Source organism: Arvicola amphibius, chromosome 2, assembly GCF_903992535.2.
Source record: "Arvicola amphibius chromosome 2, mArvAmp1.2, whole genome shotgun sequence".
Taxonomy (NCBI): domain Eukaryota; kingdom Metazoa; phylum Chordata; class Mammalia; order Rodentia; family Cricetidae; genus Arvicola; species Arvicola amphibius.
In genome coordinates, this window is record NC_052048.2 from 64,008,699 (window position 1) to 64,032,319 (window position 23,621).

The window sequence follows — 23,621 nt, forward strand, 5'->3', positions numbered from 1 at the left end:
TTATCCTTGAAGAGGACCAGGGCTCATTTCCCAGCACCCACACTATAGTTTACAACTCTCTGTAACTCCAGATCCAAGGGGTCTGACACTGTCTTCTGGCCTCAAGTCACCAGGCATACATATGGTATGCCTATATACATGCAGGCAAAACACTCATATTCATATAAGAAAAGAATCTGCATATGTATCCATTCTTTGAGTGGTAAGGTTCCATTTTGTACATATTCCACATTGTTTTCTCCATCATCCCTATTGGACACTTAGTTTGATACCATGTCTTGGCTATTAACTTTTTAAGCCTTTTAAAAGAGATCCTCTTACATACCTATTAATATGTTGACTTATTGTAATATTTTAGGAAAAGTTGTTTAAAAATAATGTTTGACAGATACTAAAGTGTTGGAGGAGGGCTGCTTGTTCATCCCGGCTGCCCAGAACCAAAATAGTCACACAGAAACTGTATTAGTTAAATCACTGTTTGGCCCATTAGCTCTAGTTTCTTATTGGCTAATTCTTACATCTTAATTTAACCCATTTTTATTAATCTGTATATCACCACAAGGTCGTGGCCTACCAGCAAAGTTTTGGCATGTCTGACTCTGCCTTCCTTCTCCCAGCATTCAGTACAGTCTCTCCCCCCCACCTAAGTTCTGGCCTATCAACAGGCCAAGGCAGTTTTGTAGCGGGGAGCTGCGGGCCTGCTTTTCGTCCTGCCTGGATCCCACATGGTTAGCTTTACACCGGAAATATCAACACACAAATTGTATTCTTTTAAACACTGCCTGGCCCATTATTTTCAGCCTCTTACTCACATCTTGACTAACCCATATCTAATAATCTGTGTAGCACCACAAAGTGGTGTCTTACTGGGAAAGATTCAGCATGTCTTAACGGCTGGCTCCATTGCATCTCTCTCCCTGAGGAGAGGCAGGGCAGTCTGCTCCAGAGAGCAGAGGCATGGCGATTTATTAACTTAGGAGAGGCATGGCATCTGACTGAGCCATCTACCTCACTTCCTTCTTCCTGTTCTGTCTACTCCACCCACCTAAGGGCTGGCCAAGGCAGTTTGTTTATTAGCCAATGACAATCCTCCATCACAGTTTCTTTATTCATTAACCAATGAAAGCAACACATAGATAGAAGGACCTTCCACACAACTAAAGCAATAAGAATTTAGAAAAAAATTGCATATATTCATTTTGTGGGGAGGGTACCACACCAAGGTCAGAGGACAACTTGCAAAAGTGTATTCTTTCTCCCACCATGTGAATTCTGGGGATTGAACTTAGTCAGGCTTAAAAGTAAGCGTCTACATACTGGGTCATCTTGCCATCCCAAAATTTAAAAAGTTTTAAAGTGGGAAGATCATTTAAAATTTGATTTATTAAAACTTGAAAGATGCTACAGGAAAGGTAGGCCATGGAGTGGTTCATAGAAGTCACAGGAGAAAGTAGGCTACAGAGCTAGAAACATAGTTTAGGTAAGTATCAATCTAATCCCTTCCAGTTTTAAACTGGAGGAAACTTGGATTTCCTAGTGATGTGTCAGATTAAAAAATGGCAACTTGGTATACTTGATTTTTTTTTTAAGTCAAATGTTTTAAATTGTATCACATGCAGCTATAAAAAGTGGTCTGAAGAGAGGGTATGTGGTATGTGTCCTGCTTCCCAGCTTCTTCAGTGATCATATCTTGCAAAGCCTTTGGTTTAAGACAGGATCTGGTTGTTCTTGGAATTTACACTATAGACTCACAGAGATCTGCCTGTCTGTCTCTGCCTGTCTCTGTCTCTCAAGTTCTGGGATTAAAGGCATGCACCTCTGTGCCCAGCCAATGTTTTGCAAATTTTTAATGATTCTAGCTATGACATTGACTTTAATACAGTCAGGATACTGAAAACTAAACTAGCTAAGGCTACCCTGTCATAGCTACCTCTTCTGTAACACTTATCAACCACTAGACTAGTCCCTATTTTTATATTTTGTAATATCAAGAATGTCATAAAAATGAAGTCATTTTTGTATTGGCCTTTTTCATTCAGAATAACTGAAATATTTGAATAAAGAATAATTCTTTAGAAAGTTAGGGAGGTATTACTTTTATCAATAACTTTCCCTTTGATTGCTCTGGATGCCCCACAGTATGTTTAAATATTTGCCTTGAAGAACATTTTAGGGGGTTGGAGAGATGACTCAGCAGTTAAGATCATTGGATTTTCTTCCAGAGGACCCGGGTTCAATTTCCCTCATCCACATGATGACAGCTTACAACTGTCTGTAACTCCAGTTCCAAGTGATCCAACACCCTCACGCAGACATACATGGAGGCAAAACATCAATATACATAAAATAATAATAAATAAATAATTATTTTAAAAAAGAGAACATTTTAGTGGTTTTTCGATCTTGGGCTTTATAAACAAAGGTTGCCTAGCATTCATGTTGCTTTGTGTGGGAACATGCACTTGTTTCTGTGGTGTCAGTGTCCAGGAGTTCAATTTGGGTTTTTTGGTGGCCATATTGTTTAAAGATAAGTGATTCACTTATCCGTATCCTCAACAGCATTTGGTATTTTTTTTTAGCTATTCTGTTAGGTTTGTCAGGAAATGTAAGATACAGTACACACACACACACACACACACACACACACACACACAGTTTTTGTTTATGTGCATGTGAGTGTGCATGCATATTTATGTGTACATGCAAGTGCCCATGGAAGCTTGGGGGTATTGTATCCCCTGGAGCTGGACTAATAATGGTTGCTGGGAACTGAGTTTGGGCCCTTTGCAAGAGCAGTAAGTGCTCTTAACCACTGAACCATCTCTCCAGCCCCTAGAAAGACACTGTGTTGTGTTTTTGTTTGTTTGTTTGGAGACATGGTTTCACTAAGAAGTAGCTCTGGCTCTCCTGGAACAGTGAGGCCAGCCTTGAACTTGCAGAGATCTGCCTGCCCTTGGCTCCTAAGTATTTATTGTAGTTGTAGTTTACGTTTTCCTAATTTTTTTTGATGTTGAACATTCTTTTTTTTTAATTAATTAATTAATTAATTTATTATGTATACAGTGGTCTGGGAACCAGATCTCATTATAGATGGGTGTGAGGCATCATGCGGTTGCTGGGAATTGAACTCAAGACCCCAGAAGAGCAGTCAGTGCTCTTAACCTCTGAGCCATCTCTCCAGCCCATGTGTTGAACATTCTTTTCATTTTTTTATTTCTCTCATCTTTTTATGTCCTGTTTATTGACATCTATTTTTTGTTGTTTGTTTGTTTGCATGTGTATTATGCTGGGAATCAAGCTCACCATCATACACAGTAGGGAAACACTTTACCACTGACACTCACAGTCCCACTGCTGAGTTTTGAGTTTTGTTATTTGCTTTTTGTTTTGTTTTGTTTTGTGTGTGTGTGTGTGTGTGTGTGTGTGTATGTTTTCTTTTTCAAGATTTACTTATTTACTTCTACTGTTACTGATTTTTTTTGACACAGGTTTTTCTGCATTGCCCTGGCTATCCTGGAACTTGTTCTGTAGAGTAGAATGGCCTCGAACTCAGAGATTCCTCTGCCTCCCAAGTGCTGGAATTAAAGGCATGCACTGCTACACCCCAATATATTTAGTATTTTTTAACAGTGTATAAGTGTGTGTGTGTGTGTGTGTGTGTGTGTGTGCATGTAGGAGGCATTGAATCCCCAGAGCTGAAATTACAGATAGTTGTGACCAGCCTGATGTGGGTGTTTGGAACTGAACATGGGTCCTCTGGAAGAACAGCTAGTGCTCTTAACCACTGAGCCCCAAGAAGAACAACTTTCAAAGAGTTTCCTAAGTCCTCTTCATTATCATGAGCTATTTTATCCTGTAAAGTTTCATTTTTCTTGCTGATCCTTTGACCTGTCTTGTAGACAAATAAGATGACCTTCATGGTCATTTTTAGCTTGGATATGAAACTCATCGGTATATAACTTTGGGCTACTTTAAGTAGGAACCGTTTTATATCTTCTAGGGTTTGCAGAGTCCACGGGGAATAGGATGTGTGCCCGAAGCTGTATGCAGTCACATTGTTATTGAGAGTCATGAAAAAGGATGTTTTAGAACTCTTACTGCTGAGCGACCACAACCAGACAGCCGCCATGGTGTTTTCCGACCTGTTGAACCTTCAGATTTGATTAGAGGACAACGGAGCCCATCATCAAGGAGAGGCAGGCACATCAACCTTTCCAGATCGATAGATCAGAGCAATACCCGTTTCAAAGTTTGGAATTCCTTTCAGTTACAGAGTCATCCCCCAGTTCAAAAACTTGCACCTGATGACATCAAAATTAGCAAGGGTGTTGGAATGCCATTCCATGCAAACATGGACCCTCAGCCATTGGGATTAGTAGAGCCTACTTGTGTGCCAGCTAAAGAAATGGATTTTCTTTCCTCATCACAAACACTGCCCCCTGAGCCCACGGAGCAGTGCTCTACCTCCCTCACTTTTTCTTCTCACCAACACTCTAAGTACATTTCTGATTCCTCTGTTTTTAAGGTTGGTGTTACTGAAGGTAGCCAGTATACTGGACCCTCTTTAGGAGTGTTTAAGTCTCATATCTCTGAAGAACAGATTTCTCTTAGAGATCGTAAACAGAAAACCTCTTCCCCTTCATCACTTAAAAGGCATAGTCATTCACCAGTGACGGTTTTAGCGGAAGGTAGTAAGCAAAGGCAAAAATTACCTCTTGATTTTCAGCATTCTCATCAAAAACAAAAACTCTTAGAAAGATCAGAGTTTAAAGCCAGACCTTCTGAACCCAGTGTCAGTCCAAATTATAGCACTTTCAAGGGAATTCAGTTTTCTGGTAAGGATACCATTTTTAACCCAGATGAACTAAATACTACACCCGATGTAAAAGAGAAGAACGTAACTGTAGATCCTGGTCTACCTTCTTGCATTTTCCTTGAACAACGAGAGCTCTTTGAACAAAGCCACACTCCACATACAGATCACCAGATGAGGAAATACTCTTCTCCATTTTGTCCAGACATTGCTTCTTGCATTTTTCTTGAAAAGAGAGAACTCTTTGAGCAAAGCCAAGCCCCACATGTAGATCGTGAAAACAGAGAAGACCATTCTTTCTTTGCTAAGTGCCAGGATTATATAATTGCAGATCTTCCTTCTCCCGATTTTCTTGATGAGCAGGAATGCAAATCCCCAGCTGTAGATCACCACATGAGAAAACAGCAGTTTCCTCTTTCTCAAGGTCAGGATTGGGTAGGAGAAAAGACTCAGCATATACCCCAGTCACAGTTTACTAATACGATAAATGTTGAAGCCAAGGTCAGTAATTTGATCTCCCAGTCAGCCCCTGACCACTGTACATCTGCATCTATTCCACCTCCAAATAGGAAAGCACTTTCATGTCTTCATATAACTCTTTGTCCCAAGACTTCTTCCAAGTTTGATAGTGGAACCTTAGATGAAAGGTTTCATTCATTGGATCCTGCTTCTAAAACAAAAATTAATAGTGTGTTTGACTTTGATCTTCGAACTGTATCTTCTAGGTCATTGGAACCAACCTCCAAATTACTGACCTGTAAACCTGTAGCACAGGATCAAGAATCTTTAGGTTTTCTAGGACATAACTCTCCACTGGACTTGCAAGTTGCACAGTCTTCTCTTCCAGATAGTGAGACTATTTCTCAGGACTTGAAAACCAAACCTACTCAGAATAGCCAGATAGTAACGTCAAGGCAAACACAAGTGAACATTTCAGATTTGGAAGGATATTCCAAACCAGAGGGGACTCCAGTATCTGCAGATGGGTGAGTTGCTGTAATAAGAGGCAAACTGATGGAATGTATAACAAAGGATTTAAAATAAGTAAATGGAAAGACTGTGGGGTGGGACTGAGGGCAGAGAGCAGTGTGATTTCTTTACAGAAGATTGAAACTAACTGGTCTGATAGAAGTCTTTTTTAAGAGGTATGTAAGTAAGTGAACATGTGAAGTAACATGGGAAGAGCATTTTGCAAGATTTGACATCAGATAGAAATCTAAAACTTTGAAAAAAAACTTTGGTTATCCGTTGGTACAATTGACATATTTTTATGTTGGAGATGCGCTGATGATTTCCTGGGCGGTTGTAACATAAGTGGGAAAAGATTTATTTTGGTCATGGTTTTAGAGGGGGCAGCTGATGTTTGCTTGTTTCATCATCATAGATGGCATAAGGGGATGAGGTGGAGGAGCCGCCAAGAAAATGCCCCCAGTGATGTAATTTCTCCAACTGTTGTCCACGCTGGACAGTGCTGCCATCTCACAGTAGTCTGTTCATATTTTGAGTCCATCAGTAGTTTGAACTATTCCTAGATCAGAGTTGTCATGATCTAGTTAGTTCTGCAAATACCCTCAGGCATATCCAGTCATTTCTCAATCCAGTCAGGTTTACAGTCATGACTAACCATATTTCTGCTTGCATGCTCTCTTTGCTTGTATTTCTCTTCTCCCTTTCTAGCTATGAGTTCTCTATTATATTTAGTTCTTACAAGAGATTTTTTTAAAAAATGGCTTACGACTTTATAGTATTTAGTCACCTAGCATATAAGCACTTTAGCCAACCCAACAGTTAAAAAAAAAATCATGTTTCTGGATGTGAAGTTTCTCTTACCTTGTGTTATAGGAATGGAAACTCAATTCTGGGCAGGTTAATTAGGTTTGTCTTACTCAGCTTAATATTAGTAATTCATCACTGATTTAGTTTTTTCTTCATAAATCTTTTTTTTCGAGACAGAGTTTCTCTGCAGCTTTAGAGCCTGTCCTGGAGCCAGCTCTTGTAGACCAGGCTGGTCTCGAACTCACAAGAGATCTGCCTGCCTCTGCCTCCCGAGTACTGGGATTAAAGGCGTGCGCCACCACCGCCTGGCTTCTTCATAAGTCTTTATGGCTAACAATTTTGTGTTAATGGTTGAGAAGGTAGCATACTACAGTGGAAAACCCAAGGAGGAAAGGGAAATGTTTATTCAAAATCTACTGGCATAAGTGACATTAATATACAGTCTTATTTAGTTTTCATGACAACTTGATTCTGTGATTGACTGGGAAACCAAGGCATTGTCCCTTGTGCAAAATGGTGCTGGTGGGAGAAGATGGTGCAGTAACAGCTTATTGAAGCAAAGCGGGAACTCACTTCCCTGCATAGTTGGGTCTTACACATTCTTGAACATTTCTTAACATTTCTTGTGGATGAACTTTCTTTCATCTACATTTTTTTTCAATTTAATTTTAATTCACACTTCTGAGAAGATGTAGAAGGAAAGGGTTGAGAAGCTCAAAGCCCTTTACAAAGCTGAAGTGATTAAGAACTGGATTTGGTGCATGGATCTAGAAAAAACCAGAAAGACAAATATGTATTCACTCATAAGTAGCTTTCAGACATAAAGCAAAGAAAAACCAACCTACATTCCACAACCCCAGAGAACCTAGACAACAAAGAGGACCCTAGGAGAGACATACATGGATCACAGTATCTGGCAGTAGCAAGACGGATTCATACTTAAAATTCTGTTCTCATCACACCAAGAGAGTTTGAAAGGAAGCTTATCATTCACACAAAAATATCTCAGGAAGGTCTGGCCCTAATAGGTCTGGACTAGCTTGAACAAAGCATACAAGGTGAGTTGGGCTAATGGTAGCTGGAGCAGAAGACAGGCATGGAGGGCTTAAGCTTCCTGCTGGCACCAAAGGAAGCATAGACTTTCTTGCCAACCTCTCCAGCTAAGGAATCAAAGTGGGGAAGGAAGGGAAAATCTTAAAAAGAAGTTGGTGATTGAACACCAGAAATGAAGGGAATCCATTATTGTGGTTGTAGAGATTACTATCTATATCCTTAATTTATTATATCCTATATTGATATAGTTGCCTGATATTTAAAGATTTTTTTCAGCTGTGCTCATGAGAAGTATTCACTTGTAATCTTCCAGGCTTGAACTGACTTCCTGAAAGTATTGGTAATCTGTCAAGATTTGGAGATAGGTTTGTACAGTTAGTAGAATTCATCAATGAAATTGTCATAGATGGGAGTTTTTATTACTGGTTCAACTTATTTAATGCATATGATTGTATAATGATTTTTTTCTGGTGTCAGTTTTGAAAAAATACTTTTTAAAAATTTTGTCTTATTTTAAGTTGTCATGGTGGTAAACTTGTGGCATTAGGTTTTTATTTCTGATATTGGTAATCTGATCATTCTTGTTAAGCTTTTAAAATATGGGTTTTGGTAAGCCTCTGTATTGTGTGTTTTCACTTTTGTTAATTTCTACTTTTATCTTTTATTTTGCATATTTGTCTTTCTACCTTCTTGAAAGTAAATGTTTATTTTTAACTGCATTCATCCTTTTTAGTTAATTTTTAGCTTTTTTCTAATATGTTTATAGAGTTTTTATGTAGTTTTCAGGTTTTTTTCCTTGTCCCATTGACTAGTGCTGTGTGTTTCTTAACTGCATTGTGGCCACGGTGATTACTTTTAATGATTTCACTATATTTAGGCAATAAGAATTGCTCAGTGATATTTTTATTTTGACCAATTTGTGGTTGAAAGATGTGTGTGGGATGGAGAACAATCTGGTCAGGTGTGCTGTTGAATCTTTCCTTTTACTGTGTTTGGCTGCTTGTTAATCAGCATAAAAGGGGAGCATTTTACATGGTAACATGTAGTCACACTTTCAGGTATGATTTTCTTATGTTTCTCCTTTCTTTGATTTTATTTTGAATTCTTTTGGAGTAAGTTCTGCTTTGTCTTTTGGGAAGGAGTTAATGACCTGCCCCATCGCTCAGTATGGCACATTCCTATTTCCTAAAAGTTCTCCTACATAACAACAACGAAAACATCAGGTCAGGTGTCAAGGGCCATTTCAGGCCTCTCCTTTCTCACAGGGCCTTGAAGTAAACCTTGAGACAGAAAACTTAAAGTTAACTGAAACATTGAGTGTTAATCTTAGAGACTCAAGGTCGGAAAAGCACCATAGAGTGCCCCTTTGTTCCTTGCTTATCACTAACTGCAGGTGTTCTAACCACTGACCTTGCAACTATCCCAAATTGCTGCTGAAGCTGCCTAGTCCCTCCTTCCCTTCCCCCCTCCCTCTGCCCGCAGTTCCTCTCTGAATGACTATTTAAGACGAAAAGCTTTCCTGTTTCCTAAAAGTTCTCCTAGTAACAACATGAAAACATCAGGTCAGGAAATTGATATTGCTTCATTACAGGTGTCTATTTCTCCTAGTGTCTTTTATAGCAAAGCAAACAATTCAGAATTGCATATTGTATTAGTTATTATACATGTTTAATATTTTTCCTTTGAAGTGGTTTCTTCAGTGGTTTCTTTTGTTTTTGAGTATTTTGAGACAGGGCCTCTCTAAATAATAGCCCAGGCTGACCTGAAACCGACTCCGTAGACCAAGCTGGCCTGTGACACACAGAGATCTGTCTGCCTCTGCCTCCCCAGTGTTGGGATTAAAGGCCTGCTCTACCACATCCAGCTTCAGTACTTTCTTGATGTTCATCACCTTGACACTTTGAAGATTTTATAAAACAATTATTTTGTGAAAAGTTTGAGTTTTACCATAATTGCATGTCTGTTATTTATGTCACACAAATTATATTGACCTTCTTTATTACACCCTATCATGTTGCACAGTTTTGATTTGTCCCATGGTTGGAAACCATCACTTTAATTGCTTAGTAAGGTTATGGTAGTTACATGTTACCATTGTAAAGTTACTCTTTCCTCCTATGTAACTGAATATTTTATGTGAGTTATTTTGAAATTATGTAAATACTTTACTGTTTAGCAAATTTAGTTTATTATTTATACCTATAATGAATCATGTTTTCTTACTGAGTGGTTTATAATTTACTATTTTTATTTTTATTTTCTTCTGCTTTTATTTTGAGACAAGTTCTCACTGTGCAGCTCTGACTGTTCTAGAGTTTACTATGTAGACCGGGCTGGTCTTTAGCCCATAGAGGCCTCTGCCTCTGCCTCTGCCTCCAGAGAGCTGGAATTAGAGGTGTGCACCACTACTCCTGGCCCATTTTTGTTCTTGGTGTAGGATCTTTGTAGTAAAGGCCAGTTCACACTTATAATCATGTGCCTCCCAGTGGGGTGACCAGTGTGTGCCATGAACTCTGGCCGTTGCTGCTGCTTTGCTCTTTCATTTTTATTCAAAATATACACAGACTATCAGATAAGCACAAAATAAGCCAAGAAAACTGAATGTGGTGGCCCAGGCCTATAATTCTAGCATCCAAGAGTCCAAGTAGGATTGTCATGAATTCAAAGCCAATTTTTTTTTGTGTACTGAGTTACAGAGTAAAAGTCTTTAAAAGAAACCAAAATAAATAATAAGTAGATTTTTTTTTTAAAAAAAAAGTTCTGAACTGTCCTAAGTATCCGTTACTCAGTTTTCCTGCTGGTAGTATCTTTCATAAGTGAAGAGTATTATCAAACCAGTAACTGACATAACCAAATACATTTATCAGACTGCAGACCTTAACCAGATCTTGCCTTTTAAAAAAAGTACTCAGTGTTTTGTTTTGCTTAAGGTATATGTGTTTAAATCTATGCAATTTGTTCACATGTACAGATTTCTGTAACTACCATCTACATTCTACAAAAGTGAAAATGTGGTCCCCTGTGCTGCCATTCTGTGTTCTCTCTCCCCTCCCAGCCTCCTTAGCTCTACCCAGTGACCCGTTCCTGGGTCTGCTGTTCAGATTGGCTGTTCTCTCCCTCTCTCCCTTCTTTTCCTGTTCTTAATGTCTGAGGTTGAACTAAAAGCCTTGGTCATTCTAAGCAAGCACTTTACCAGTGAACCAGTGACCAACACTCCCCAGCCTTCTTTTAACAAAAATTAATAATACTGTGTTCTATTTAAACTAATACATCTCAAATATTTTAACGTGCTGTCAATAAAGTTATCTCTTTTTTTTTTTTTTTTTTTTTTTGGTTTTTCGAGACAGGGTTTCTCTGTGGCTTTGGAGCCTGTCCTGGAACTAGCTCTTGTAGACCAGGCTGGTCTCGAACTCACAGAGATCCGCCTGCCTCTGCCTCCCGAGTGCTGGGATTAAAGGCGTGCGCCACCACCGCCCGGCTAAAGTTATCTCTTTACATGTAGTCTCAAATAGGCTTATGACCTCAGGTGACTTTTGTTTAAATATTTTTATTTATTGTGTGTGAATGTTTTGTCTGCATGTATATCTGTTTGCCACATGTATGCCTGGTGCCTGTGAAGGTCAGAAGAGGGCTTCGGATCCTGGGACAGGAGTTACCATGTGGGTGCTGGGAATTGAACCTTGGCTTTTGAAAAAAAAAATGGCTTTGAATTCATGACAATCCTACTTGGACTCTTGGATGCTAGAATTATAGGCCTGGGCCACCACATTCAGTTTTCTTGGCTTATTTTGTGCTTATCTGATAGTCTGTGTATATTTTGAATAAAAATGAAAGAGCAAAGCAGCAGCAACGGCCAGAGTTCATGGCACACTTGGTTCAATTGCAAAAATAGCTAGGCTCTTAACCATTAAACTGTCTTTCCAGCCCTGACTTCAGGTGATTTTTAGTGTCCCTAATCATGTGCAAGCAGTGCTTCCCCTCCTTTCATAGTGATAGGAATCAAACCCAGGGCCGTGTGCTAGGCAAGTGCTCCACCACTGAGCTACACTCCGAGTCCTTACTTGATTGTTAATGACAACTAAAATAATTCTGCAGTCTCTGCTTTCAACCTCTCTAGGCAGCATGGCTCACCTCGTATTGTCCTTTTGAATGGCAGCACAGGTAACCTCATTTGAATCTATATAAATGCTTCTAGTAGTTTAGCTATGATCTTTAAAGCAGAGGTCTTTATTACTCCAGTGAGCTAGTTATTACATAATGAATTGAACTTAATTGGTCAGGTCTCCTTTTCTGAAAGTCAGACCTTTGTCTATCATCTGTACCCCCAAGACAGGAGATAGTTGAGAGTCTGCTTCCCTACCCCCTTTTCCTTCCTTTGAGTTTTCTATGGAGTAGGAGAGAACACGTTTGTAGAGAGACAGAGATGGCCAGATTGGAACTTCATCTCTAGTATGGTTTGTGCTTTCCCTTTTCTGATCAGTCAACCGCTCTGCAACTACCTGTCATTCTTCATTCTTCTGTCAGTCTTTCCCTCACTCAGTACGGAATGTTGATTCTACATTGTGGTTACCGTTCAGAGTGAGCATGCTCTTCTCATCTCGTTTGGACTTTCATTGATTATATTAGACTACCTTTCAGCTTGCATACCACCCCCATGGTGTCCCTAAAATGCTTTTGTCTCCTCAGAGTGACTCCCTACTAGGGCTTGAATCCCTATGCTTGACTATCTGCATGTAATGTCTCCCTCATTTTGCCCAGGCTTGTGACATTGCTTGTTAGGCTCCCCTCTACTTAGCCATCTTTGTCCTGTTCAGAATCTGACTCCAGATGCTAGCTACCACAAATCGACATCTTCATTGTGATTTTTTAATTCTAAGCCAAGCTATCTCCCAACCTGTTTAGACCGTGGCACCATGGTCCGTCAGATCCTGTTTGGCGTTTTATTTCCCAAGCCATCCTGTATATAAAATATTTTCCTTAATTGCTCTAGCTCTACCACTGTGTCCACACACACACACACACACACACACACACAAACCCATTTCTAAGCTTGATCTTAACCAAAAGGCTTAGAAACAACCAACTCATTTCTTGTATGTCCTGACAACACATTATCAGGCTGTCCCCACCTCTGTGGAAGCTCCTCAGCTCCTCAGTCAGGTCCTGTTAAAGCCAGAGGACCACATCTCCATAGGGGTTCTCCTCTGGCCCTGCTTGGCTTCTTCTGCCCTTTGCTAGACTTCTCCTTTACACCCATCTTCCTCATCCTGAGGTGCTCTTGGCATTTTGTTGTAGGCATTTATCACCCCACGTCTTGCTGGTGATCACATTGTTCTGATCACCCAATGACCTTAATAATCAGGAAAGGAAAGGGGAAGGGAAGGGAAGAGAAAGCTGTATTTGGTTATATATGCCTGGTATATCTTTTCCCTTTCCTTCACCTTATTCCTACCTATGGCAATATATCACTGTATTTCACTGTTCACCAACCGTGGTGCCACACATCTATTACCCCAGCATAAGGAAGTAGAGGCAGGAGGATCAGAAGTTCAAGATCAAGCTCAGTGACATAAATTCAAGCCAAAGAAAAAAAGCCTGTCACTTCTGAGTAGAATGTAGTTGAATGTTACTCATTTAAATCTCTGCTACTTTTTATCTTTTAATTGGTGTTTGGTTTGTTTTGACTTCATATGGTTGAGGTAGTTATTACTATTTGTTTTTCCTTATTTGTCTTTTAATTATTTTTATTCCACATTTTCTCCTCTACTGGCTTTCTGTCATATGCCTTTCCTATTATTCTAATATTTGTTACTGTAAAGATTATGTTTCCTGGGGTTGGGGAGATGGCTCAGCAGTTAGAGAAATGATTGTTCTAAAAATCCCAGATTCAAATCCCAGTACCTATGTAGCAGCTCAGAACTATCCATAACTCCAGTCTCAGGGACTCTAATGTCCTCTTCTGGCCTCCACAGCTGCTACATTCATATGCACAAACATGCATGCAGGCAAAACACCCAAACAAACAAAATGAAATATTTTCTTGACTTTATAATTTACCTTGGGTTAGTACTCTTCATTGTACACACTATCCACTTCTGTGTATGCTTTTGTCGTACATATCTGTTCTACTAGACTTTTACTCTTTTGAACGGATAACATTTCTTATGGGTTTGTGTGTATTATGTATAATATAAAACAATATAAATGTATGCAGTCAATGTAGATTTTTATGTACATATATAAAATTACACACATTTTTGAAATACTCTTCATTTATACCATTCTGAATTGTGTTGGATTATTTTACTTTAACTTAAAAGATTTTCTGTAGACCAGGTGGTGGTGGTGGTACACACCTTTAATCTCAGCACTCAGGAGGCAGAGGCAGAGGCAGAGGCAGACAGATCTCTGTGAGTTCGAGGCCAGCCTGATCTATGGAAAGTGTTCCAGGACAGCCAGGGTGGTTACACTGGGAAACCTTGTACGATTTTCTGTAGTGTTTCCTGAGGTTGTGTTTCATTTGTGAATATTTGTTGGTACATATTTCCCTTTGTGTGTGTGACTGAGCACTGCTGTGTGGCCCAGCCTGGCCTCTAACTGCAGTCCTCCAGGCTTTGCTTCTCGAGTGCTGGGATTAAGAGTTTTGTTGTGTCATGTTTCTAATTTGCCTAGTTTTTATTGGTAGGTTTAAAGTATTTGTTTCACTTGATTATAGAATTAAATTTATATTTTAGCATCTTAAAAGGATCCATTATCTTTGTTGAAAAGTCAAATGTAATTTTTAGGGTTTTTTTGTTGTTTTGTTTTTTGAGATAGTGTTTTTCCACATAGTGTTAACTGTCCTAGAACTCACGATGTAGACTAGGCAGGCCTGAAAACTCAGAGTCCCTTGCCTCTGGTATTAAGTGCTTTGTGCCACCACTCCTAATTTAGGGTGGGCTTTTTTGTTTGTTTAGACTTTTATTATTTATTAAATTATGTGTAAGTGTGTATGTGTCTGTATGTAGGTATATGCATGTAACTGCAGGTGACCACTGAGGTCAGATGAGTCAGATACCCCAGGAAGCTGGTCTTAAAGTGATTGTTAGCTATCTGATTTTGGTGCTGAGAGTTGAATGTAGGTCCTTTGGAAGAGCGTTATGTGGTCTTAACTGCTGAGCCGTCACTTTTTGCTGCTCCGATACTACGTGTGTGTGTAATGTTTTTGTTATTTCTTTGCTTTTTAATTCATTTGTAGTCACTGAATTTTTTTTAACTTAAATTAATGTCTTAATAGATTGGTAGCTGTTTTGAAAAATTCTTAACTATTTATTCTGTTGCTGTTGCTGGTGTTTTGAAGCAGGGTCTCATAACATAGAACTTACTGTACAATGGAGGATAACTGTGAATTCCTGATTTTCCTACCTCCACTTTCTGAGTGCTGGGATTATAGGTTTTTGTCATCATATCCGGACTACATTAACTCTTATGTATTGATTTTACAATATCTTTTCCTCTGGGAATATATTTATATGTATACTACTTTATAGAACTTTATCCATTGAGTATCATACCCTATCATGTGTTCATTCCGTTCTTTTTCTTTTTGCTGTGGTTGTTTTTTATGGACTTTTCCTGAGTTTTCTATAGTAGTCTCATTGTCTATGGGGTCTGATATAGGATGGCTGAAACTGTAGGTAGTCTTGACACCTTTATATACTGTGAACCCTATAAATATTTGCCAGTAGCATAGTTTAATTTATAGAGCACAGTAAGATTAGTAACTACTAATCAAGTTGCAATGTGTATCTTACTGTCTATACTATTTTCAGACTTCAGTTGACTGCAGGTAGCCAGTTGTAGGAAAGGAAGATGCAAATGCTTAATCATTTAAAAACCTATCTATGCTGATCTAGAAGGGACCCAAAATCTGAATACCTGTAACATGAGGGGCCTGCTTGTTGGGGTTTCTGTCCTGCCTGGTTCTCACAGCTAGTAAGCACCAAAGAAAATCACAGAGAGTCTACATTAATGATAAACTGATTAGCCCATTAGCTTAGGCTTCGTATTAGCTCTTATAACTTACATTAATTAACCCATTATTCTCATTTATGTTAACCACATGGCTCGGTACCTTTTTCAGCGGGGCAGGACTGCGAAAGAACTTCCTTCTTCCCAGAATACTTCTGTTCTCATTTCCCTGCCTTTACTTCCTATCTGGCTACTGGCCAGTCAGCCTTTATTTAAAACGTAATTGACAGAACACAGAATTGTCCCCCACCAAATCCTCTTTAAATCAGGTTTGGTTTTTATGTTTGTTTAATTTGTTTGATTTGTCTCAAGTTTTGGGTAACTTTTATACTCCATAAATTTTTAGTCTTCTTGTGAAAGTCTCAGTTCCATCTTCAAAGTCTTTGAACTGAGCCCTTACAGAGCTTGCTTTGCTCCATTTGCACCTTCTCCAGGGGAACTTCATCTCACTAGGGCTCTAAGATTCCGAGTGATCTTTTGACTTTTGATTAAGAGTCTGGTGGGTTTTTAATTCCTTACCTTCAATGTTCCTGTTGTAGACAGCTTCAGAATCCTCTTTTCCTTGGGGGTTGGGGAAGACCTTCACTGTGCTTTTCAACAGTTCCTCTGTCCAATGATGTGACTTACTTAAAAAGTCTGGTGATCTAATGTCTTGGCTCAAAATTGTCTAATTGAGAACTCAGCTGGTCATGTTGCTCCATGTTGCTCTATCATTCCAACCCACATGTTTTTTGGAACACTCTCATGATCTTGTGTGTTTAAGAGAGTGTGTCTACTTTTACCAGGTCTCTGCCTGGAGCGCCAGGATGCCTCTCTCTAGAGTATTAGTTGATATTTCCTGATTGTTTCCATAACTCTGACTCCTTTAAGCCATGATTTTTGCAAATTTATTAAAATTTGTTTCAATAGGATTAATGATCTGCTACTGATTGAAACTTAGAATTTTCTTTAGGTCATCCTTAACTTCTTCCTACATTGATAGAGTTCTTGTATCTTTTATTATACTCATTAGATATTTGATATTTTTATAGTATTATGTATGATATTTCTATTTTATAAATTTAACTTTTTTGATATGCAAAAAAATTAATGGATTTTAAATTTTGTATCCTCCAACTTTAAGTCACTTATTCCAAGGCTATATAGGTTTTTTTTTGGGGGGGGGGGTTATTTGTGTACATAATATCTAGTATCAAAGAAATGACTTTTTCCTTTCTGACTTATTTACCTTTTTTCTATTTTTCAGCTTTGACTATGTTGAATAGGAATGTTGACAATCTTATTTTGTTCCTATATACAATGAGTATTCCCAACATCTCACTATTAAAATAGGACAGTTGCTCAGAGATTTTGCCAGTGGGCAAATGAGCAGTTCTTGAAAGAGTCCATCTCACTCTAGTCAGATAACAACAAACGCTGCAAGAAGAAAGGTGGACAGGAACTCTTGTACAGTGTTGGCGGGAAGAGAAATTTTAAGACAATTGCTGTGGAAGGTAGTGTGACAATTCCTCAGAAACTAAAACTGTAATATTGTATGGTCCATTCTCCTAGTTCTGGGAATATTCCTGAGGAATCTAAGTCAGTTTGCCATAAAGGCAGCTGCATATTGTGCGGACTGTTGCACTCTCTACAATAGTCAGGTCACGAGATCAGACTAGATGTCTATCAAGACATAAATGAATAAAGAAAATATGCTATGAACAATAGAGTTTTGTTCAACCGTAAAGAAAAATTAAGTTATTTCATTTGTAGGAAAATGAATAGTGGCAGAGATATTAAGTTAAGCTTGAAAGAAGCCAGAGTCAGAATCACAAATATCACAGATAGCTTTCTCTTATACACAGGCTCTAGATTTTAAAGCAATATGTATGTTAGGAAAACTAGATGCTGTAATGGTTTTTAAAAGAACTTGTAAGTGATGAAATTTCTAAGCAATGTGTTGAGGGTGGAGCTTGTTTTTTCCTTAGATGTTGGTTATACAACACAAGAAAAAAGTGATTTTTTTTTAGAAGTGTTGATTCATTTTACTTTATTATTATTTTGCATATGTGTAGAGTATTAACTGGGTCATCGGCAACTTAACTAGAAATAGCTACACCCTGAAGACAACTCTTCCTGATTCAGCAACCTTTAATTGCTAATAATCCCTCATCGAGGGGTGGGCCTTCATGAGTAAATGCTATAGCTCTGAAGGGAAAGCTATCCCAACAAAAGTGTTGCAGCTCTGCTCCAGAGGGGACTGTCCCCAGCAAAGCTTTACATCCTTCCTCCGAGAAAGGTTTCCCTAATGCATGTGTAATAACTCTGCTCCATCAGGGGAGGTTTACCCCAGCGAAGTTGGCCCAACTCTGCTCTGCTCCAAAGAAATGTTCCAGCTCTGCTCATTTTCCCCAGAGTCTAACATGTTGCTCCAGCAAAGGAAAGTTTCCCCAGCCAAAGTGTTACAGTTCTGCTCTGTTCCTGCTCCACTCTGCTCCTCTTTGGTGAGAGCTCTTAAGCTTTGCTTTGCTAATGGCGTTTCCCAGAGGAAGTGTAGCGGTTCTGCTCTGCTCCAGTCTGGGGAGAAAGTAGATAGAACAAACCCCATTCAAGAGATTTATTGGGAGGGAGGAGTCCAGGATAGTGGCTGCCCCAAACTGTTCAGGTATGGAGCTTATATAAGGTTTCATAGGGCTGGAGCTTTTGGAGGTGGAGATTTTCATGGTGGAATTTGGTAGGATCTCAATTCCTAAGCATGGGAGGATTTCATGCTCAGGGATTGATTGATTGTGTGCTCTGGGATTGGTTGGATTTCAGTTCCTGAATTAGATAGGGGCAGGGTGTGTTTGCTTGACTCTGATCGTAGGACTAGTGGTGTTCTTTCACTGGTGCTTTTTACCCTACAGTGAGCCCTTTCTCTGTTCATGCTGGAATATTGACAGGCTAGAACCTGCACAGGTCTTGTGTAGGTACCACAGCTGCTATGAGTTCATGATCGCAATGGCCATGTATGTCCAAAAGATACTGTTTCAGAGCAGCCCCTCCCTCCCTGTCCAGCTCTTCCATTCTTTTCACCACCTCTTCTGCATGAAGGAAATGATTTAAAGATGTAGTTAATAAGAAAAGAAGCGGAGATTTAAAACTTGGAAAATATTTAGCATTTCTGTATTATAAAAATGTGATAGTGTGTTTGGCAGAGAGCACCAGTAGTATGACCAAGTGGCCATATGATAAAATAAGTATGAATCAACCAGGTGCAGTTCACTAAGAAATTAACGACTGTATCCAAAGGCATTTCAGATACTATTGGTGCCACTCCCACTGATGAGCCAGAGCGCAGGATCCTGGGGACATAATAATTTCAGAGGAAACATTTCAGGTTCCTGTGAATCTTCTGTGTTCACTGCGCAGTGCTGCTTCACTTCCGTTTCATACTCTGTCCCTGCGTCTCTTAGTTGTCTCAGGTGTGACTCCACCGTGAGACGCCCCATGGGCATTGTCTGCCAGAGTCATGGAACCTGGAGGCCGGCCTCTGAGATTCAAGATTGGACTTGCTTGGGACCTTTTTCTCCTTTTCCTTTTTGCAATGAGTATTATATACTAGTCCTACCATTGTATTTTAAGGTATGATTTATGTTATTGGTTCTCAGATGGAGAACATTTTGTTTTCAGATATATTGAACATTGAATCTGCATCTGGTGTGGATGATGTTAGATGACACGCAGAACTTCTGAGTTGTTGCTGCAGTTAAGATTAGGGATGGGATGAATGCAGTTTGCATGCTCGGACATGAATTTTGGGAACCAGGAGCAGAATACTATGTTCTGAATACTTAGTCTCTCCAAAATTCACGTTAAAATCTAATCCCCATTATGATGGTATTTGGTGATAGGACCTCAAAGAAGCTTTTAGATTGTGAGAGTGAGTACCTCATTAATGAGATTAATGCCTTTGTCAAATGATCCCCCTTCTAACAGCTGTATAGACCCTTCCATTATGTAAAGACATGGTAAGAAGGCAACATCTGTGAACCAGAAAATAGGCCCTCACTAGGCAAAGAATCTGTCATTGCTTCAGTCTTGGCTTTCTCAGGCTCCAGAATGGTGATCAGTGAATTCTGTTTAAAGGCTACATATCCTATAGCTTTTTCTTATGACAATGCAAATGTCTCTTTGCCTTTCGTAGGTGAAATTCACCCTTAAATCAGACAGGGAAATTATACTCATAAGTCATCATTATGATGTCAGCCTTGATCAGGTGTTGGCTGGTTTCCTCACTTCTTAGTCTGTATTCTTTGAAATATAGCCACTAAGTCCAGCCTATATTAGGAGTTTGTGTGGGAGTTTTACTTCATGGGTGAGAGGTATCTGCATGTTCAGTGGAATTCTTCAAAAGTAAAACTGTCCTTTTTGTCTACATGTTTGTTATTCAGTCATTCATTTGCTTTTTTTTAAAAAAAATTCTAAACATTTTTAAGCATTTAAAATTCTCAATAATCTTTATCACACATACACCCTTTATAACTTCTTGTTTACCATTGAAATATAAGACTTGGTTTCATGTTTATCTTTGTGTTCTCTGGGATTTAGTAAAGTTTTATAGTAATTATCAAATTAAATATATATAAATGAATATATATTAATTTCAACTAGAAAGTACTGTTTCTTCAGTCAAATTACATAATAGTATTATAAGTTAAGATTAAAAGTAGATTTTGGAATAAATAATAAGAAACATGCTTGATCACTTTTTACTATGTATCAAAATGAGGAATACTGTGAAAATGGGTTATTACATGTGAGATCACTATATTTACAAATGCCTAATTACTTAAATATTTTTTACCAAAGATATGATCTGTTTTGCCTTTTTTTTCTTCCCTCCCCATTAGTTTACAAGAACAGAGTAAGGCTCCCTTTCCTACATCCTCTGGGAAGTTATCATCTGATGCAGTCACTCAAATAACAACAGAAAGTCCAGAAAAGACCACGTTTTCTTCTGAAATTTTTATTAATGTTGATGATTATGGACAGGAAGCTTTGGGCTCCACGGGTCAAAAGCCACCCAAGTTTGCCTCATCATCTCTGATGCAAGAAATCACATCTTCTCCTGGCAAAGACAGTAAGGGACAATAACTGAGTTTTACATCATAACCATCCCTTTTATGTGTAATTGTCTTTGAAATGTTACTGTTTTTCTCATCATTAAACCTCATTTTGCTACAAAGTTACTATATTCAGTTTTTGTTTGCATACCTGTGAAAAGAATAGGATTTCCATCTTAATTTTGAAGGCGTTAATAAGAGTATGTTGCAATTCATGCTGTTTATTGTTGGCTGACATTGTCCTATGATTTTTGTAAAAATACTATTATTATGTAAGAACTGTTTTTAGGACAGGTGTTTGGCTCATAGTAATATGACATATGAGACTTTTTATAGTGCACAGTGATGATGTATTTCTTTTTTTTTTTTTTTTTTTTTTTTTTTTTTTTTTTGGTTTTTTTTCGAGACAGGGTTTCCCTGTAGTTTCTAGAGCCTGTCCTGGAACTAGATCTTGTAGACCAGGCTGGCCTCGAACTCAGAGATCCGCCTGCCTCTGCCTCCCGAGTGCTGGGATTAAAGGCATGTGCCACCACCTCCCAGCTTGTATTTCTTGCTTGTGAAACTGTCACTGGTTACTCAGGTTGAACATTAATCCTACTGTATGGAAATGTGAACATATGTGTGCACATGTGCTCATGCACCCCCATATGGGTAAACATGAACACATACATACACAAATGAAAAAATATTTCCATGGATGCTAGTAGATGTAGCTCAATGATAATGTGTATACATACCTAACATGTATCAGGTCCTGGACCAGTCTGTAGTATTACCAAATATATATAAATTCATACATAGTCTTACACACAGGTATGTATTATTTTCTGTTGTTTAAAATAAAAACATTGTCTTTCTGTCTCAGGCTTGTGAGCCAGCTGGAGATTGGCAGAGTTAGGTCTCAGGTGGCAAATGTAGTTTAGGTGTGCCTCCAAATGCCTGTTTCTGAGATTTAGGATATGGGACAGTTGCAGTCTTGCCAGGAATATGTTGCTTTTATGGTGGTGGCAGAAACACAAGAGGAGAGACTCAACTGTTAAAAAATTTTAAACCTACATTTATATCAGAGTTCTCTATGTATGAATAGGCTAAAAATTAATATTCTATTATTATAAAACAGAAGAACTGAACTCTAACTTTTTATTTTACAATAACGAGTGTGTAAACAGAAGAAAAAACATAGAATCTAATTAAACTTATCTTTAGTCATACCTTGTCTTTTTTACATCTGTATATTTTCTGAATGTTCAAAATCATATTTTTATAATAACTTTATTTTGAAATTGTTATACAAAAAGTGAAGTGGACTTATTTTCTTATGTCTGTAGGAGTAAAGTAAGCAGGGGCTTGGATTTTGTATAAGATAAACTGCTTTATAGTTAGAGCTATCTGCTTATGGAATAAATTGCTGAAAATGCACCCCCTCATCCTAGTTAAGTCTCATCCTGGTTTGATTTCCTTCCTGTTCCTAATCCTTCACAATATGTGTTACACTTAATGTGAACACTGCCTGGCAGGTGTAAAGTACTTGGCATGTGTTAGAGTTGGTGCTGCTTTCTTACTAATGGTTCTGATCTTTACTCCTCAGCCCAGCCTGTACTGTTGCCATATAAGCCATCAGGAAGTTCAACGATGTACTATGTTCCACAATTAAAAACATTATCTTCAGATCTGGATTCCAAATCAGATACCACTGTTGAGAGCTCACATTCAGGTATTATGCAAAAAATTATTCAAGATTTTATTTTGAGAAATAAAGTGTATTGGCTGGTTGATTGTGAAACCCAGAGAAATATGGAGGTTTTGATGCTCAACCTCTGGTTGATTCATAAGTGAGTTGTTTGATTTATAAGTGAGTTATTTTGTGTAAGAAAAAAAGAGAAGGCTAAAACTGAGTTGACAACTGCCTGGGTTGGTGTCAAAGTACCTTTAGAATGAGCATAGAGCCTAAAGACATGAAGACTCATGGTTTCAGCTGTTTAAGGCAGTCTTGATACAGGCATTAGCTCACCACTATGCAAGTTGAGTAGAAACTTGAGGGGCCATACACAGTCAAGTGTAGTCTTTATAGTCTTGGTTCAGAACTTACTAAACACAATGGGAGTAGAATCTAACTTCTAACAGTTGCTATATTGTATTATTTAAATGTCCAAGTTTGCAGCTAAAAATATTAAGGAAAAACACAAGATACAGTATGTTCCATACAAAGAAAAAAAAGTACCTGAGGAATCCCTTACTTACTAGACTTACTAGACAAATACTAAACTAGTTAAAATATGTTCAGTGATCTAACTTAAATGGCTTTTTGAGAACTAAGGCCTTACCAGATAAACAACATTATAAAGAGATAGAAATTATAAGAAGGGGCCATATTATAAAGAAGGGGACATATTATAATTCTGGACTTAAAAAACACAGTAGGAAAAATTAATTTGCTAGAGGAGCTCAATAGAAGACGATCAGGCAGAAGAAACAGTGACTCTAACGATAGGTCCATTGAGATGACTTCGTGTGAGAACAGACAAAAGAGAAGGAACAAATACCAGAGTTCTGTGGGACACCATTAAGTTGCCACAAAGGCGGGAGCAAAAGTGTAAGATTAATGATGTGCCTTCCCAGTGAGAAATACTGTACACTTAGAGGTGAAAGGAAAACATTTTATTAAAGCGCCTGCTGACTGGGGCTAAGATCCAAATAAGAGTTGGCATTGAACAGAAGACTTTACCTCAATCATTCAATGTGCACTTCTTAAATTTCTTTTGGGTCCCTGGCCCAGGTTATGCTCAGAACAGTTTGACCACAGATAAGAGACTATAAATCTGGCCATCTAGGCAGATAGATTTACACAGCAAAGCTATTCCATATCGACAGAATTATTTTAAGTA

The 23,621-nt window shown here is 38.5% G+C and overlaps 1 protein-coding gene across 4 annotated transcripts in view; it reads left to right on the top strand.

The window, feature by feature from the left end:
* Positions 1 to 23,621, top strand: part of Alms1 (ALMS1 centrosome and basal body associated protein) — a 122,373-nt gene that overhangs the window by 48,979 nt on the left and 49,773 nt on the right. For all 4 annotated transcript variants that reach the window (XM_038318483.1, XM_038318486.1, XM_038318484.1 and 1 more), the window contains 3 exons: positions 4,001 to 5,799; positions 20,524 to 20,753; positions 22,325 to 22,450. In XM_038318483.1, the coding sequence (XP_038174411.1) occupies positions 4,001 to 5,799; positions 20,524 to 20,753; positions 22,325 to 22,450 (2,155 nt within the window). The remainder of the gene's footprint in view (positions 1 to 4,000; positions 5,800 to 20,523; positions 20,754 to 22,324; positions 22,451 to 23,621) is intronic.